The sequence below is a fragment of the Apteryx mantelli genome, chromosome 13, assembly GCF_036417845.1.
Source record: "Apteryx mantelli isolate bAptMan1 chromosome 13, bAptMan1.hap1, whole genome shotgun sequence".
Classification (NCBI taxonomy): Eukaryota; Metazoa; Chordata; class Aves; order Apterygiformes; family Apterygidae; genus Apteryx; species Apteryx mantelli.
Window position 1 is genome coordinate 19,586,688 of NC_089990.1, and position 19,447 is coordinate 19,606,134.

Here is a 19,447-nt window from a genome sequence, read left to right on the forward strand (position 1 = left end):
ATGAGGATTTATAAATGCGGCTTGATAGCCTGATGGTAAAATACTAGCGTGCAGAGGGATTTCTTTAATAGCAGAAGAGCATGAGAATCTGAGTACACACAAGATGGATTCAGCTCACACCCTTTCAGATAGATAGAAAACTATAATCACACACAGGAGAATTTATATAGCTCTAATTTGTTGTTATAAAACTGAGATTATGATGCAACGCTACACTGCAAGTGAGCTACCAATGAAATACTGTTGAGAAAGCGTTACAAACTGCAATTGTTTATGCATTCCATTTTGGGGAGCGAATAATGAGTACCTCAAGACATTTCTATAGAATTTGAAAAACACTGGTGGCACAAAGACAAATTTCCAAAGCTAGACTGCGACTATGTTCTCATAAACTCAGATGACTACTCATCTGTCTAAGCACACCACTGTTCCCAAAGGACATTAGGGCACAGTAAACCGTTGCTATCAATTCTATAGTACCAGCCTCTCTCTAAAGAGCAAAATAATAAAAATTGCAGTTCAAGAGTTTATATGTGACTACAGCTTGGTATGTGCCTTAATATTCAATCTAACAGAAAAGGTAAGGCTTTTTTTTGAATTGAGAGCACAAGAAAAATCAAAGGATTTATACAAATGATAGATAAGACCACTCACATTAAGTAGAAAAGTTCTAAATATTCACAAAAATGTCAAAAATGTTCATAAAGATGAAAATATTATTCTCTTAGAAAAAGAAATACAAGACATAAACTGCAAGGCATCTGTGAAATAAAAGTCACTTAATATAACACTGATAATTCCAAGACATAAAAATATTCAAGGCTCAGTAATAATTTGACTGTACAAAACATGCATAGAAAAATTTCTTTTTTAATGTAATCACCATGTCTGTTTGCCTATCTATTTGGCCGTCTCTACAAATCCAAAACTTTTGAACTTTGAATTCTCGCAAGCAAATCTGACAGGAAGATAAAGATCCTACCGGTCTCGTGAAAACCAGCAACGAGATAGGGGACCCCAGCCCTAATGAGCTCCCATTAATGACCTCAGCTCCTCATCCCCTCTGCGATGCTCCCACCAGCTGTGCCCCCCCGGCTAACGACTCGGGGTGGGTATTGCTGGGAGCACCAAGGTCCAGACCTGCTGCATTGACTCGCCCACTCAGACAGGGACTTATCGGGGAGTTCAGGTGACATAAGGCATGCAAGCAGCCCCCTTAGTCCTGCTGGTCGCAGAAAAGCTGGCTTTCAGTAACAGAGCAGTTTCCCGTGGCTCATCTAAGCGTTCTTGCTCTTGTTCTACCTCAAGACGAGCGGCACATAACTTCAAGAGTGCAGCTCACACAAAAGCGTTGAATTCTCAGTTAGGAAAAACAGAGAATGGCAATTCATTTCTTTGCTTACACATTTCTCTGTCAGGATGTTTTGTTACATACTTTTGGCTTCTTACCTGCAGTGGCAACCCAAGTCCTACAAAAGCTACACATGAAGCAACAGCCCAGCTGAATTCATGTGATGGTAATGCAATACCATTACAGAAACTAGATTAACCACACACAGGGTTCCTTAATTAAATCCTGAGAAAGTGTTTTTTTATGCCATACTGTAGCCATGCCCCTCTACTCTGCCAAGGGCCTGGCATTGCTTCTGTAAGCTCTAAACCTTTGCCCTGTGTTTCAACCTCCAATTTACAGGCCTAGATGTCTACCTTGTACATTGCAACATGTTTTCCTTCATTTTATTAAAAATTACAAATTTGTAAGAGAAAAATGAAGGATGAAAGGAGATCTGAAAGCAATCCAATGGAGGACTTAGGAGAAATACAAATGCAAAAGAAATCTTACAATGCCTTGGCCAAAAGATTTGTCTGCATTTCTCCTGGGTAAACCAAGTAGGAACACATTTGTACTTGTATGCATTTCAGTTTCAAGAAGCAGTTACTAAAAGCATAATAATTTACTGCATAACTAAGTGACAACAAAGCTAGAAAGTCTTCAGTTTGGTCATTTAAGTATTTCAACTTCTTTTTAACTAAGTTGTATAACTATATACTCAAATTTAACTAGACAATTGAAATAATTCTAATTTAGATGCTAACAGAAGTAGCAAAGGGAATTCTTCAATAGCATAATTATTGAACCATAGGAAGAATGCTCTCTGATATCCAAAAAACATGTAAAGATGGTAGCCAGAAGATCAGCTTTGGAATTGATATAGTTGTCCATCTCCTCTGGCTAGCACTGACCACATGCTCATGGCCCTTTTCAGTCATGCAATATCTCCTGTGACGCTGGAAAGAATCAGAGACTTGTTCTTTACTGATCTTCTATCCATCCCACTCTGTACCATGAACGGGGGTGGGGAGAAGGAAACTCCTAAACTTAGATAATAATCAGAATATGGACCTTGGTGTATAAATCATTCCTTATCTCCCACACGGCTCTCAGTGAAGTATATAGTACAAAAACAAGACAGCTGTTTTATAACAATAATATACTAACCATACCGTCTTGTTTAAAACCAACATGGCAAAAATGTAAGTGAATTATAAGACATGACTCATAATTACAGATAGAATCTGACCTATAATTGTATCTTGTGCAGCGCTATGCCCTATTCTAGCTATTTATTCATGAGAACATGGATGAAAGAAGAGGGAAATGGTCATGAAAAGTATGTAGCTAATTTATTATATGATTCTATCTTTATATGTATAATTGAAATTCATTTAAAGACCCATCAGAGATTTGTCTTTGGGAATACAACTGCATTGTTTTAATTCCCTTTTGAGCTGGATTTGCCTTCTGAATCATTTACATAGAATTGCCTCCCTTTACGCACTCGTGTTTACTTGGCATAGTGTTGAAAACTTAGCCCTGTGACCCTGCACATGAAAGGATGTAGAAAGACTGTGTCCCTTGATAATCACTTCATTAGAGAGCACCAACAAAAGCAACGTGATGCCGACTCGCTTGCTGTCGCTGCCCTAGGCAAGCTCACTCCCTTAACCAGGTAACTCAGCTTTCAAGTCCCCGGCAGAAATCTGGGACAATAATTATATAAATGCAGGACAGTGCCAAAAATCAATCAAGAACAGTTCTAATATGGGACAGTCATCTGAAATACAATCTTCTTCGGTTTCATTGGCCATTTATTGAAAAAGCAGCCAAAAGAAAAGCTACCTTATTGGAGGCAGAAATTAGTCTTGTATAGATTAGTATGTGCTTTATTGTTCTGATACAGTGACATTGCTATACTAATGCCATATTGTTCAATTCAAAAGTGCTTTTCTGTGGATTACAGTACACTTCAAACAACATCTGAGTAAAACTGGTCAATGTACACAGGGATTAGTGGTGCAAACACTATGGGAGCTCATGGTCTATTCTATTTTTTCAGTAATTTCTTAATTTTCCATTGGTAAAATGAGAACGATAGTACTTACAATACCATTTACAAAGGTTTTATAATGAATAGTTACATAATATCTGCAAGGTACTTTGAAATCATAAAGTGAGAAGGACAAACATACACCAATAGTGTGATTTTGTTGCTCACGTCTGTGATTATAAGCATGGCTTAAAACAAAGAAATGAATATGAGATAACTAAAGTAGAAATAGTTGCCCCACAGTTCTCTTTGCCATGTATTTCCTCCTGTGGGTATTCATGAATATTCTTTCCTACTTTTACTACTAGCAGGTGAGTCTACATCCAAATACCTACACTCACATGCAGATAGTCAAAAGCCAAGCTGTACTGCAACAGTGACAAATTACACTCTCAACAAACGCAACTCAGCAAGACGTATATCACATTACCTATCTAAATATTTTCTGATCTTCCAGAACAGAATTCCTGGAAGTAAGCTATCCAGGGGAGAGATACCTGTTTCCAGGCAATAACCTTCCAAATTTTTAAGTTTCTCCTTAAAATGAAAAGATACGATCTTCTGCATATCTGTGTCCCATTCTGCTACATATACTCTGTTTTCCAAATCAGATGAGACCCTCTGTATTAACCTGCTAATATTTTTCTCTTTCAAAATTTATATTTAGTCTGCTTTTGTTTTAGTAAATGAAAATACTGTGTTTTATAGAAAGCTACCAGGCTAACTTGGTTATTGGTGGCCATAAAATGACAACATATTTTTACTCTTATTTATTACTTTATACACTAGTCCATTATTCAAAATGAGCAAGGAGTATCTACAGCATGGCATTTCAAATTACTATATTCAGTCTGGATAAAAATACTTGCACATACAAATACTATCATACTGTTCCAGGGAAGCCCAAACCTGACCTTCTCCCAAAGAAAAATTACAGTAGAGTATACAAACAATTTAAATTGCCTTATAGGGACTAGATTCCAAATTATTCAAAAGAAGACAGAGCCTCAAGTGCCATAGCTGGAGACATTAAAATTGTAATTCATTGAGTTGACAAATGTTTGTATTTTTATTTCTATAAAAGGTGGTTTCATCCTTGCATTATTAAATTTAGGGTCATATTTACAGCTTTTATATTAAGCTCATAGTCATATTTATGGCTTTCAATGTATCTTTTTCAATTCAGAAGTCTTAAATATTTTTAGATCTTTTCTTCTGTGCAGTGAAAACACATGGGACTTTGAATTTCTAACCCTTGCCATGTGTCTGTGTTTAATATGATCAGCCTCTCTGTAGGTTAGATTTATTGCTTAATTAGGTAGAAAATGACAAAATACAAGAGCCATGTCAAAACAGCAGATAGTGAACAACATGATTTGAAGGAAAGATCATAAATGAAATCCCCCTGCATTTATTTTTGGAATAACCACATGTAAGGTCATTTAACTCAGGAGTAAGTTCCATTCACAAACAAGTTACTAATGAATTGCACTGCTCAAACAGTAATTGTCTTCTTGCTTGGTGCTTTATGGTCATCAACACCTGTCTGCCTTCGGAGCCATAAAAAACCCTCCTGTTTGCTGTGGAAAAACTGAAAGTGGGAAAAGGAAGGCACAAAAGCGCTTTCTGCATTTGCAGTGGGGCAACGTTTTCAGGATGATGAAGTGACCAAGGAGAAAACATACACCTTCCAAGGTCTCACACTGAACACACTGTGTGTGTGCATGTACTTTTATATGTTTTATTATTATTATTATTATTTCTGCATGTAGCATGACTCCAGCTTAAACTGACCAAGAGTGAGTATGTACAGGTTTCTGTGGTTTGGAAGGCTAAAAATATATGTTTTGAATAGCACAAATAATTATGAGCTTGACTGATTGATTAAAAAAGAAAAAGGGAAAACCACAGTATTGAATAAATGTTTTGGTAAGTGACAGCTGTTAAGATCATACTAAAAAGCACCACAAACAAGATGTATTTTCAAGAAAATAGAAATCCAGAGAGTCTTAAATACACACTTTAAACAACTACATAAAATAGAAAGGAATGACTCTGTCTGTATATGGGGTTGAATAAACTTCTTGAAGTCCAAAACTCTTAAAGTTTTTAAGTGCTTAGAACCAGAATCAAATTTTAGGGCTCTGAAATATTGCTGAATAATAACTAAAAATCACAACTGCCTTGAACCCCAAATTCTTCTCTTATTATCCTACAACTTTAAAGTTTTATAAAAATTAATGATAATTGAATCTCAGGTTCATGGTCTGGTACCTCACTGTCCCTTCAGAGGAGCTATTACCATGGTGAGAAGATTGCTTGAATTAAGCTGTCTTTTGCACAGGACTTGGCTCATTGCCAGCGCATTGAAGGGAGATTTCAGTCCATTCAGCACAGCATTAACCTTACTGCCAACACTGCTAAATGGGTTATAGGAATGAGAAAGAAATTTGATTTAAAAAAGGAAGGAACAAGCAAGTATGTAAAATCCTGAAGCACAAAATACAGGACCAAAAATACACACTTTGAAACAAAATCAGAATTAGGTAAGTTTTAATGTTTTGACAGAGAACTTAAACATCACAAAGTAACAAGCACCTAATGCTCAGGGAGCCTAAATGCAAAACCGTATTCAAAATAAGCATGCCCCATGGTTTGTCCATGAGAGGGAACTGTAGCATAATACAGGGAGGATCACAAATACTATCAATTGAAATATATATTTAAAATCTATTTTTTTCTTTGTATTTTGGAAATTGACTGAAATGAAAAAAATAGCAAGCACCAGAAAAAAACAAAATATCAGATACGTAAACAAACACTGAGTCTACTAACAGGGAACAGAGAAGATGAAAAACACACTCCTCTGAATCGTCAAGGTTTAAAACATACTCCGTAAAAAGCAGTAAGCCATGTTCAAATGGGGCTGTCAGAGATAATGACAATGTATAACACTGTAAATCATAAGATTTGAAACATTAGAGCAAAGTATCTATGAAACCTGGAAAAACAATTATTTTAGTGGAAAGGAAGGGAATAGGCAATAGGTTGCAAGTACTTTATTCTGGGGGAGAAGAAAAATCAATTTATGTAAGAGCCCAATAACATTATGCTGCTAAAAAAGAGAATCAATGTTTCCTGTGTTTTTATGTGATGCGAGGGAACCTTGCAGTCTTTTCTCTGGCAATACTTACAAATTATTTTCTGTGTGACACAACAAAATTACTGCATGTTCCTAAGTCATTTTAATAATGAATAGGCTGTTTTCAGTACTGCATGTGCATGCATACAGATAGAGCACACATTTGCATTCACAGGCACATACAGCCCTGAAGGCTGCAGCACAGTCAGCTGGCAGGTTAAGCGGTTACACTTCTTACAGGTACAGTTTTTCTCCAGTTTCTTCATCAAGGACTATTCTACATCTCGTCCTCTGAAGCCGTAAAGGTGTTCCTACTCCCTGTTTCCATTTGGGCTGCTCAGAGTCAGAGCACCAGCCAGAGGCAGGGAACTGGCCCTGGCAATGACCAAGACCTAGATTCTTTTTTTGGCTTTGCCAAAAGCTGGTGTGGACTTGAACAAGTCATTTCACCTTTCTATTTTAGTCTACTCATTAAAAAGTTGGGATAGCAGGTGGGGTCCTGGCAAGAGTGTTTCGTGGATTAGTCCATGCATGTAACACCTTTAGACGAAGCACAGAACACTTGCAGAATTTCTGATTAGCCCTTTTCTATAAAAAAATAACAGTTTTACTCTACAGAAAAACTTCTGGAACATACCACCTCTGTATAAGTCTCTACCACACCCATTTTCAGTCTAATGCAGGTTTTCAAAGCATAATTATATAAGAATAGATTTCTAGTTAGTATGTTAAATATATTTTCAGAACTACAGAGTTTTCTTTCATGTAAATGTGACACATTACCATTACAAGCCGACTCACAAATGTGCTTCATTTCTGACTATTCAGAGGAAGCAGGACTTGCCGTCACACGATTAGTGCGAGGAAATCTTTTCCTGTCTGAAAATTCTCTCATATTATGCGGCGATAGCTAAACTGTGCAAACACGTGCGCTGTTTATGGATTAACTGGAGAGTCTGTTGGATAGAAAGGCTGAACATGTGCACTGTGATTTTTGTCCAGTTATTACAGTAGGGAATCAATTACTGTCTCTAAATCTTCTTTTTGATTGCAAATGTTCCAAATTAAAAAAATAAAATCTGCTTATACATATTAGGTACATATATATTAGGTAGATTTTGTACTATTAAATATTTAGCACAGAAATACAGCTGCCATTGACATGTTTCCATTTATTTTGTAGGATTATTTTTAATGGAGGGCTGAACATTAATGGAGGAGAAAGGGAAGAGGATCCAGATATTAGGCCACAGTGTTTTCAACTCCATCTGAATCACTCCCTGTTAAAGAAGGGAAAAAAAAGTTCCAACTGTTTGGTTTTTTTTTCCTCCTCTAAGACTGTGTTGTGTGCTATGGACTTCTGGGAAGTGGCGACCACAAACATTTTTTATTACAATGTTCCCCTGCTATATCACTTGTCCCTACATAAACTGCAGATAAACCTTGGTGAACAGTTTTGTAGATTCATCTTTAAGATTATATAGCCTTGCAGCCAGCTTCATGAGAGGCAGCAGCTAGCTACCAGAGGGTGCACAAAATCAGCTAAAACAGCCACCGAAGGTTTGTAAGTAGCCCACGGTACGTTCTTCCGTTTGCATTCCTAATCCACTGCATAGCCCTTTCACCAGGACCCAAACCTATCTAGATATGTATATATCTAGATAACACCCTTCATGCAAAGATTCAAACTTGTAAAGACAGTAAGCCATAAAAATGGAAGAGCTTACAAATCAAATCTAAATTCATAAAGCATTTCCCCCAATAAGGAGGGCTGAAGGGAAAATACCAAATAGAGATGGAGAAAGGCTGCAGAAGAGCTACCTAAGTGTTAACCGAAGAGAACCAGAAAGGACTGAGTGGGTCCAGAATGCCTGCAGATCAGGTTCAGATGCAGCAGAAGGTATAGATATACAAGCTTGTTACAGAAATGAGAGAGATTTATCATTATAAAAATTACGTAAACAGGAACTCTGATTCTAACCATTTATGGAATATTGAGGTTTTTAAAAATTTATTTAAGAAATAATAGAATTTGACTGATACTTACTGATGAATGAGCACTGGAAATTTTTATTTTTTATAGTTTTCAATGTACATTATTCACTGTTATTTTATTATCACTTTTTTCCTCTCAAGTTCTCATCTCCAAAAAGCTAAATGTTTTCTATTTTTATTCAATCTTAAATAACAAAATTATATTCTGAAATATGGATAAATGTGGTTAAACATGAATTTCAAATAGAAGCATTTAAAAAATTGCTTTCACTTTGTCTATTTGATATAAGTTTGAAAAAACACAGATTGAGGTGTTAGGGGGACTAAAATTTTGTGTATGTTCAATCTGGGAGAAAAGTTTCTTTCCTCCTTGATTCTCTTGTGGTATTTCAAGCAGATATCCTTGAGACAAAAAAGGAAAGTTTTATTTCAGAATGAACTGGCTCATTCTTCAATTCCAGTTTAATGGCCTTTCAAAGACAGACTCACTCTACATGAGATTTCTGTTTAGCAGCAGTTATGTGTTTAAAGATTTATACTAAAATTAAATTATGTAATAAAATCAAAAGGGTCTCAGTGATTAAATAATTGCGATAACTGGCAACTGGAAATCTCTCTCTCCATATATATATATATATATATATATATATATATATACACACACACACACACACACATATACATACACACACCCACATTTATATGCATATTACATTATATTCTCTGGGTCAGACTAGTCCAATGTCAGTTCATCTGAGTATCACCACATATCTTTCAGAGAGTCCTGTGCTTTTTACATTGTAGAATGTCAAAACCGAAAGGAAACCCTAGTCAAAACTTCTTGGTGCTATATTCACAATGATTCTAAAAGGAAGAGAAATATAGAAAATCAAGGGCTTATTATATGCATCAAGTCAGCAAACACAACTGTATTTAAAGGCCATCAAATTAGCTAATACTTACCAGGAACAAAGAAGCTAAGGGCCAGAAAGTCAGAGGAAGCTGTGCATGCACCTCTGCAGGCAGAATTCTTGGTACTGAATCACAGGTTTTCTGAATACAGAATGTATTTGCTTGCCATGATTTTCCAAAGTAGATTATTTGTGGTAAATTATGGTTGATTCTGAAGTTGAACCCTCCGTGCTCTGCCTCCCGAAACTAAGGTTTTCATGTTTAATATATGTCTTTGGCCTGTATCATTTCTGTATTATCAAATGATTATGGTATTCTTTGTGTATACATGCATTAACATGTTTAAACAAACATGGAGGAAAAAAATACTTTAGTATTATTTCCTATCTCTTTTCTATCCCCAGGATGTCAAAGCCTGAACTGACGCCAGAGCTGCCAGAGAACACCAGTTAAACAAAACTTCCCCTATTCGCCGATTACTGCTTGGGCAAAATGTCCCTGGGAGAAGGTGGGCTGGTGGCACACGTATGCAAGCACCAATCTTGCTTGCACACAAATCAAATCTAACGTAGCTGTGTAACGTACACACCTTAAAGAAATCAGTCTCTTCCCAAACTTTACAAAACATTCCTTTGTGAGCATTAATGACCTAGACGAACCAAATAAATACAGTGCACAACAACACGGCCTCAGATCAAAGTGCTTTGGCAGGGCCCGGATGACAAATCTGACTCCCTGTAACCTTCTCAAGCCAACGTGACGCCTCCGCCCCAACTGTTTTTCAACGTTTCAGAGCTGCTGGGCAGCGGGGGCGGGTCTGTACCTGGTTTCCAGGGGTATGTTGCTGTTGAGGACCCAGCTGTTGTGGAGATGCACGGACTCCTGGGCGCTGGCGGGGGGCGTGGGGGCCGCGGGGCTGGGCTGGCTGCGGGTCGTCATCGACCTCCGCTGCAGAGAGTCGCCCGGCGGCGGCGGCTTCCGGCTGCAGGTGCAGGCGTGCGGCGGTGGCGGCGGCGGCGGCAGCGGCCTGAACGTGAACTGGTTGTGGGGGCTACCTGGCATGTCTGAAACAACAGAGAAACCCACGGCGACTTGTAATTTCAGAACAGAGCGGGAGAGCACGACGCAATACTTAACGGGATTAAAGCGCTGTGCAACCAATCACACTGTTAACGCGGGTATCGGTAAAATGTTACTGCAACTTGCAAAATAATTTAAAATACAATACTCTAATGAAATAAAGAGCATTATATACAGAATAAGGAATATTACACATGCTCCAGCACTGTAGTTCAGTTCAGTTAAAAAACAAAGAAAAAAGAAGACGACAGAGCATTCATGTAATTTGTCATAGGATTTTTTGGGGAGGAGGGTAAAGAACAAATAAATCAAGCTGACATTGAATTACAGCACAGATACCAACTGATTTCATCAGGTATAAATCTCATTTAAGAACAGCTGTGAAAGAAACAGACACACTATAAGAATAAAAATCTTGCACTTCAAAAGAGAAAATAATTCAGCAGTTCCTTTTGCAAAACCACCGCCTAACGAGCATCCTCCACAAAATAAGGTTAACATGTTTCTACTACTATTTTACTGTATTTGTTAAATTAGACCTGGGGAGCGGATCTTCTCAAGACTACCTGGAGCACTAATTATCCAGACGCCTGAGAAAAGGTTTTACGGCAGCTGAAGGCGGCCCCGGAGCCCGCAGGCACCAGCGCGGGCTGTAAACGGGGGCGGTGCGACCAACGCTGGGGCGGCGGGACCGAGGCGCCGCGGCACCGCGCGCTCACGCGGCCACTCCGCTTTGCCTCGGTGCAGACTGGGCTGGAGCAAGCTCGGCTGCTGGCAAAAGGAAGATGCAACTACAGAATAACGGCATTTTGAAGGGACGATAAAATCGTGTTGTCTCCACTCCCCACGAGAGTCTCCAAAGCCTCTCAGTACAGCAAGAAATGAAGTTATGGAGAACTGAGGCAAGAAATTCCTCTGTAAAGGAACGACAAAAAATACTTTGCAAACGATGCTGAATAAAAACTGCTGCCAGACTGAGCGAACTGTGAGGCTATTAACCTGAAACTCTTCCAGTCCCTAAATCTTGTCTTTTAGAAGTTACCAAGTTACCGAGAGGTAATTTTTGACCCTTTCAAAGGACATAACTAATGAAATTTCCCCAGATGCTTCGAGAATCTGTGAGCAACCCCCCCAGCCGAGCTTTGCCCAGCGCATGTTACCCTCACGCCCTTCCCCTACGTTCACGACTTCCTTGGGAAGGAAGAGGAGCTGCTTTCCAAGCTTGGACGGCCTTGAGGGCTTGGCTGGGTTGTCCAGACAAGGGTTCCTGGCTGACTGCAGGATGCCCAGGGCGTTCAGGTGGTGCCCGTGGGCAGTGGGTATGACACAGGACGCGTGGGGGCCCAGCGCTACTCCGGGGCGGCCACCGAGGGCCACCGGCAGCAGGTCCCAGAACACCAGCGACGCCTGTGAGAGGGCCATCACACCCCCACGTCTCACTGCGAGGACCCTTGCTCTCTCGAATCACACATGGGTACAGGGTACAAGCACTTTCCTTCTGTATCACACAGGCCTGCAGAGGGGACAGATCTTTTGCTAATTAGTTTGTAGGAAGGAGCAGGTAGAGCAGCCTCGGTGCTGGCCTCCAGGAAGCGGTGACGGAGGCATTTTTTCCCATGGCAGCAGTGCCTACTGCTGTCTCCGGTTTCTCTCCTTACAACCGGCTCCATAGTCCCTCTAACGTGAACCCCCCAGCTTGCAGGCACAGCTCACAAGCGGTTTCTGAGGGGATGGCCAGGAGTCACCAAGGGAATCCAAAAACGGGCCAGCGACGGCTAGCATACCTCGGCGCTGCTGCTGCTCTGTGCCCTTCCTGCCCCCCCTCTACCTCAGCCACTAAAGTGCAGCTAAATTTGCACCAAGCCCAGCTGGAAGGGAGCTCTGAAAAAAATCCCTTGCAAGGAACTACGGTTGACATCCACCGACACCGCGCGGTTTGGGGACATTCTGACATGACTCGTCTTTGTGCCGCAAGCTGAAAGCGTGCCCCTTCCCCCTTGGACCGGCCGGCGGGAAAAAGCACTCCTTCCTCAGTGACGATCACAATTTACCGCAACTGGAGGAACAAGGTTGTTTAGTGCTCAACATCAGCTCTTCCATGCTGTGGTAAGCAAAGCTGTCACGGATTTGGCCCAGGCTTAATCCTTTTAAATTTCATTGATCTTTTATCACGGCAGCATTCTTACACTTGCATTAAGGTTTACACTGTAATATTAGTTTGCATATACCAGAAAAGCATTTCTAAGCATATTAGAAAATTGGAGACCTCAGTAAATTAAATCACTGGAGTCAACAGTCCAGAGCTCTGAAATAATCTGCTAAGGCACTTTTGTATAATAATTAATCTCAGTAAATCCTGTATCCTGCTATTTTAGAATTGAAAGCTACCAAAATTTTGGACATAATATTTGATGCCCAGCATCCTCAAGTATTTGATCAATGACTTTCCCTTATTGGTGGTATCAAACTTATTTCCACCCTACAGAAAATCTGCAGGATTATTATACATCCCATAATTTGCATGACAAACCATTTTAATAGCTGTGCCACTGTCCTGTCAGCTAGAATATAATGATTTAACCAATCCTGGCCAGGACAAACAGATTCTAGAAGGTCCTTCAAAGCTAAGCGGCAAACGCTGGGCAGTCGAGGTGACCGCTTCTGCAGGCACGCGGCAAAAATGGTAGAATCTATCTAGCAGCGCCTTTTTTAGCTCCTTTCTTCTCCTTTTGCCTGTACTATCCGTCCTGTTGACAGCATACCATTATCTGACAGATAATTTAGTTTGTTCCACACAACAGGCTGAAGTTACTCTGCGAACCCCATCTTCCATAAAATACTGCTGGTCAGTAGGGCACCTTATCTCCCAGTGCCGTTTCCCACAACACAAGAACGCATTGGAGCTCGTGGGGACTCCACTTTCACCGTCACACTTACCACCCCTCCGGGCAGCTACTGCTGCCACAGAAAACCTCACCTCGGCGTCTACGGTATTTTAGTGATTTAAAGATAGATCTTCTGCATCAGACCTGCACTTAAACGAACCATTGTAAATTCTTTGAGCTGAGAATCTGGTCTGAGTTTCTAATTGTTTTTTACAGACTGTTTCTAATTTAGCAAAGTTATTTTTATTTTGCTTGAAACTGAGTCTACATCTCATTAACTTTATTTTTATTCCATAAAAAAATGTTGCTTGTGATAAAACAGCATTGTATCTAAATCTGCATACTGATGATTCTTAAGATCTCTGAATGAACAGCAGAGACTGTAAAAAACTTCATGCAAAATCTTTTAAATATCTAAAAAGTGAAATTATGCATGATAACTTATCTAAAGCCAACAAGTATCTGGAGTGTATGGGAGTGATATGGAAATTAGCTTAGTTATGAATTTTTATCCTGTTGCTATTGTTCTGCATAATGCTCTCTATCCATGACAATATTTGTTTTTATTTTTAATGGTTGCTGATAGACTAACATTCAGGCTTTATTTAACTTCTTAGATCAGAAAGTCTACATATGAAATGCAAATACAGTATTACTAGTTTCTGATACATTTATTGACATGTTAACAGTTTCCCTTAATCTAAAAACATAACTATAAACCTGATTTCAGCTAAAACTTCTCATTTACAATAATTTGCATCAGATCAGATTCTCATCTGAGGACCGTCCAAACCAGAAGACACCCTCTTTGGCCTCATGATGCAGTGTCATGTGAAGGCAAACAGTCCCCAGCTGAATCTAGCCCCATCTTTTACAGATAGAAAGGCCCTTTTAGAAACTAAGTTCTTTTCCATAAGAATTTGTTATTTTTAAAGAGTTCTCTTATCTCAGCAAAGCACATCTAGAAACATGATGTTTTCCAAAGATCTGTATGATATTCTGCTTGCTTTGCACCTCTGTGTTCCATTTTGGAGCTAATTTGTTTTATTCTCATTCATACACTCCCCATCCAACCCACAAAATCCACGCACACATCTTTCCAACTGCTTTATTTGGGCCTTTTACTTTCATTCTTAAATAGCAATGTTAATTTGTTCAGCTTTTTATTTCGAAATATATCCCAGGCTCCCTGCACTCCAAAATGGGGATTGGGGAACTGATGCTAGTTATTAAAAAGAAAAACTTTCCTTGTAATTCTGCTAGTTTGAAGGATTTCCACTTGCTCTCCTTTCTTTGGAGACTGAAGGGAGGAGTTCTGGGTTTTGACCTGAATGTTTCTTCTCTGACTCGTTCTTTTGGATCGCCCTCGTTCAATACTGAGCACACGGTGCCTCGGCAGTGGAAGGCTGAGGTTGGTTCCTACAGCTACGTAGCGCAGACCTGCACAGCTCCTCTTCCACCGCTGAGTTCTAACCACTGGGGCGTTCTCCTTCTGGGAATACAGTAATTCAGTTTTCTTTTCTACTGGGCCTCTGCTTTTCAGAAAGTGGAGAGTTAATTATCTTAGAAACTTCCATTATTCTGTCGTGTTCGGTTGAGTGTCGCTATTCTGCTCAAAAGTTATTGGAGACACAGACCGATGGACACCAAGAGCATTAATATAAACTCATTTTCCTTAAGAAACAGGCTAAAGCACCTTTGTGATCACAAAAATGTAGCTGAATTTTTATAGATAAAGATGCAACAAGAGGCTTTATCTGCTAGTTAGATCCTGATTAAAAATTATTTTTGAAAATAAACCAGGCCTTTTGTTAAACCATTTTCCTAACAGTTTTGAAGTATACTCTTTGGAGCCACTAAATAAATAATAAAAGAAGGGGTAATTGAACTGTTTTATCATTTACTGAGAAAACTACAATGCTGAGTGAAGTATATCAGAGAGACTATAGTAAAAGTAATGAACTTTAAAAGGTCTGCATTTAACCTGTAGTGCTTTTGAGATATTTAAATTTTTTCAGTTCCTAAATTCACTATATACATATGTTCTGTACTAGATGTGTCTCAGCTGAGTATGAATTAGCTTGCAATCCGTTATTTAATGAACTAAATAGTAACATATGTTCAGACAGTTTAGTGTAGGTTTCTATTTAAAAATTCTGTGGGTATAACATGACTCAGTTTCAAAGCAATCTGCAATATTTGATCAAGCAGAGATGAGTGAATATAATCTTATTTATGAAAACAGAAGCTACAAAGACAGCATCATACAGAAAGATGCGTCTGATACTATAGAAGAGAATACAAGGATTATGCCCAGAGCATTGTGCCTGATTTATATAAATAGGCATTGAAGAACTGGAAAAGATTCAGTGCAGGGAAGACAAAGAATCTGAATGCTTAGGAATAGAGCTAAAAAGTGTATACTAAAATTCTGAATGTTACACTGAGATTTATGCTCAAGGTCTAAGATGACAAACTAGGAAATAAACGCTGGTGTTACAGCTGCAGAATACTGGCTCCGCTACATGTTAATATACTTACTGATCTTGTGAATACTCGCACCCTTTCCTTCCATTCCAATTCCATGAGACTATATCTTCAGACTTAAAATATGTTTTTTCTATGTATGTCCCTATGACCTTATCAAGCATCTAATTATTTGTTGCCTATTTCTGAATTCCTTCTATTTTTTGCTGTTACATATTTTGAGAAAAGGTGAATACGGAAGAGAATTGTGTATGAGATTCTCTGTTGATGTATAAATTTACATTGCGTTTTAAGTAATATATTCTACACTTATGCCTTCTGATACAGCTCAGCATGTAGTCAGCCTGCCTCAGTTGCAAAATTCTTTGCTTCTGGAACTTTGTCAGACCACTATGATATACTTTTTGCTGTACATAACTTCTTCCCCATCTTACTACACAGTAAATCTTCTAGAGTATAAAATATTAAACATCTCTAAAGAATTCTACAAAATACACTGTTTTATGCAAGATAAAGATTATAATGCAATGAAAGCTTATAAACTAAAGGTCATAAGGAGTAAAAGTTTACATCTGTGATGCTAAGTAAAAGAGATCTGGAGAGCTCCAGAGACCAACGCTACTCCCCCGCACGCTCTACCGGCTCATGCCTGCGGGGCTGAGCCAGCCCCTGCAGCAGGCTTGCCTTGGGGAGCTGATTGGGATGCTCCAGACCAGACCCAGGGAAAGAGGGAACAACTAAGCCTTCCGGATGATCAAGGAGCTCTGGGCCCTTTACTTATCAGTACAGATATATCCTAAAATAGGCAAGTGTATAATTTCCTACCATATTACCAATCCAACAGTAGAATGAATCCTCTGTATCATTATTTAGGCTTTGCTGAAAATACAGCAGTTCTGAAGAAAAATTAACAGAGGTCTTAGACCATCTATTTTCAACGGTGTCAACAAGCATAATATACTGACAGCCGGATTTGCAATACAATAACGTAATGATGTCAAACTAGTGATTTATGATACTTAAACTTTCAGTCCAATGTGTTCATATGGATCCCATTAAATGTTTCCTTTACATTCTTAGTAACACATATGTTCAATTCACTTGAATCTCTTGCAGTTATAGGGCACGTGTTAACAGCTTCTAACTTCTCATTTGTGGGCCATATTAACACAAACAGATTTGGTAAAATAAGAATTCTAACAATTTCCTAATGGTAACAGAAACTTATTTCTGCTGCTTTTCTTCAACATATTAAAGTTTAGGCATATTTACAAAGGAAGTATGATGACAATTTAATTCTCTTTTAAAAGTACAAGTAATATTTATGTTGACTGTTGTATGGTCTAACTCTATAGCAAAAAAAAATCTTTTCTGTAGACATTAGGATGGTAAGGGCTTCTTCCTTATGAGCTTTGTGCAACACCTCCTTTTCTATTCTTACATTAATAAAAGAGTTAAATCTTGTGCTGTAAGACCTAAATGACTATAACTTTTAAAGACTGCTAATGAATCTCATTCTAGCAAACTTCATGAAAACGTAATTACCCAGCTTCGAACATCAGGGTAAAATGGAATGCTGGAAGCATCATCAGAAGTAAATATTTCCTCTTTCTTTAATTCTATTTAGTACAATGTCCTGTGAAATACTGCATTATTCAGCTAAATTTCTATCTGGATTCCATATTTATTTATGTAGACTAATATGATCCCAGTATTCTCTCATTATTTTAATTTACATTTTCATTCTACTTTTAATAGATACATGTTGTAAAAATTTCTATAAGGTTAACATACAAAAATTTGAAATGAATTACTTAATCTTAAAATCTACTAGAAACTATGCAATTCAAACAGCATGAACAGACCGGAAATTATCTGCATATGAAATTGATATTAAATATGAATGCCTTATGACTGCTATCAACATAGAGCATTAGCAATTTCATCATCAGGGCTTCTGTATTTGGGTCATTATTGTTGCATGTCAGAATGGTGACGCGGCTGGGCTCTATTTCTGGTAAGACATCAAACATGATGCCATCAGCCTATCATTAGCAGAATGATGAAAGTGAAAAAAATATCGGAGATAACGCGTTTTTGAAAAATAAAAAATAGCTACCTCAGAAGTACCTCTGCAAGCAAACTGTTTCTTTACTCAGCTGCAGAAAGAAGTGGGAGAATTTTTCAGGCAAAAGAATGGAGGTTAGAACTCATTAGAGACGGAAAGGCAGTGATTTATCACCAGGGAACTATCACATGCCAGCCCTTTCTAACTTGGCTGATAGGATGTGTTTAATAATATTCTGCCTTTTAAGATTCAAAAGATTCTGGCATCTGTCTTCTTCGTCTACCATGTACTTAGCTTGTCAATTCTTACTTTGTAAAATTCTTAAAAAAAAGACTGATTTATTTATTTCTTTAGGTGTGCGTGGGGGGTGGTGGTTTTGCTTTTTATGATGACAGAAGTGTTAACATACTCAAAGCAAAAGAAGTGTTTGTGTGCCCAAAGCTTATCTATTTTTTTTCCAGCTGTATCAGCTGGTGCAATAAAAGACATTACCTTTCCTGACAAACTTTGCCTCACTTAGAGGCACTTATATCTGTAGACCATTAGCGCTACAACAGCACTACTCCTCCTTAATTAACTCCATCACTCAGTGTTTTAACTTGGGAGTCTGATTGCTGAAGTAGAATAATTTTGGACATAAACATTGCACTATAAGATGCCACTATCTGTGCTGTAGTTTGTAACCAGAAATGACTTTTGGGTTATAACACTGTGTACCGTGGATAAGATGCGAGTTTTAAGTGTTATCATGCAGTAGCACCTGACAATATAATCGCACAGATGCTTGTTCATATAAAACAAACATTGCCAAAGGAGAGTGAATAACTAGAGCTCCTGAGGTGTTTTTATCCTACTGAATTGTCTGAATTATAGCTTTGCTTTACACTATTTGTTCATATAGCTGTTAAATACCAATTCACTCTACATATAATATTTATGTGAAAATCTACCACATTCATGTGAAATGCTGAAATGCTCACATTTCTGTCAATTAATAAGACAAATCAGAAATGAAACTATCCTACTCAGTCTTTTCCATCTCCTTCCTTGCAGGCGGTACAACAACGCACTAGAATCCATGCCTCAAATCTTCTCAAATACAGATCGAGACCATTCTCTTAAATCACTACGGTACGTTTCAACACAAGACCCGTCGGTGGCCGAGTCACACAGGTCAAGGGAAAAATGGGGACGGAGAAGCAGAGGAGCAGCCCAATTACGAGGGAGACCGAGGGAGCGATCTGAACAAGCAGCTCTGGCTTCCAGCGGATTGTTTAGCAGATCAAGCAGCTGCTCGCACAATTAACGTCATGCAGTATTCACAGGATAGAAGCGGAGACTGACGGCTCCCAGCCAGCTTAAAGGTGATATTTCAGGGGAATGCATAATTCCTGCCATTACTTACAAGTGGTGGGTTCAGTCAACATCATCGGCTGTAACTTCTATCAGTCGCAACTCGCAGGGGACAGTAAATTACTATTCTAAACCT

The 19,447-nt window shown here is 38.7% G+C and overlaps 1 protein-coding gene across 1 annotated transcript in view; it reads right to left on the minus strand.

Annotated features, from left to right (window-relative positions):
- Nucleotides 1-19,447, minus strand: part of TENM1 (teneurin transmembrane protein 1) — a 250,817-nt gene that overhangs the window by 151,771 nt on the left and 79,599 nt on the right. The window contains exon 3 of the mRNA XM_067304283.1: nt 10,262-10,502. Within this exon, the coding sequence (XP_067160384.1) occupies nt 10,262-10,502 (241 nt within the window). The remainder of the gene's footprint in view (nt 1-10,261; nt 10,503-19,447) is intronic.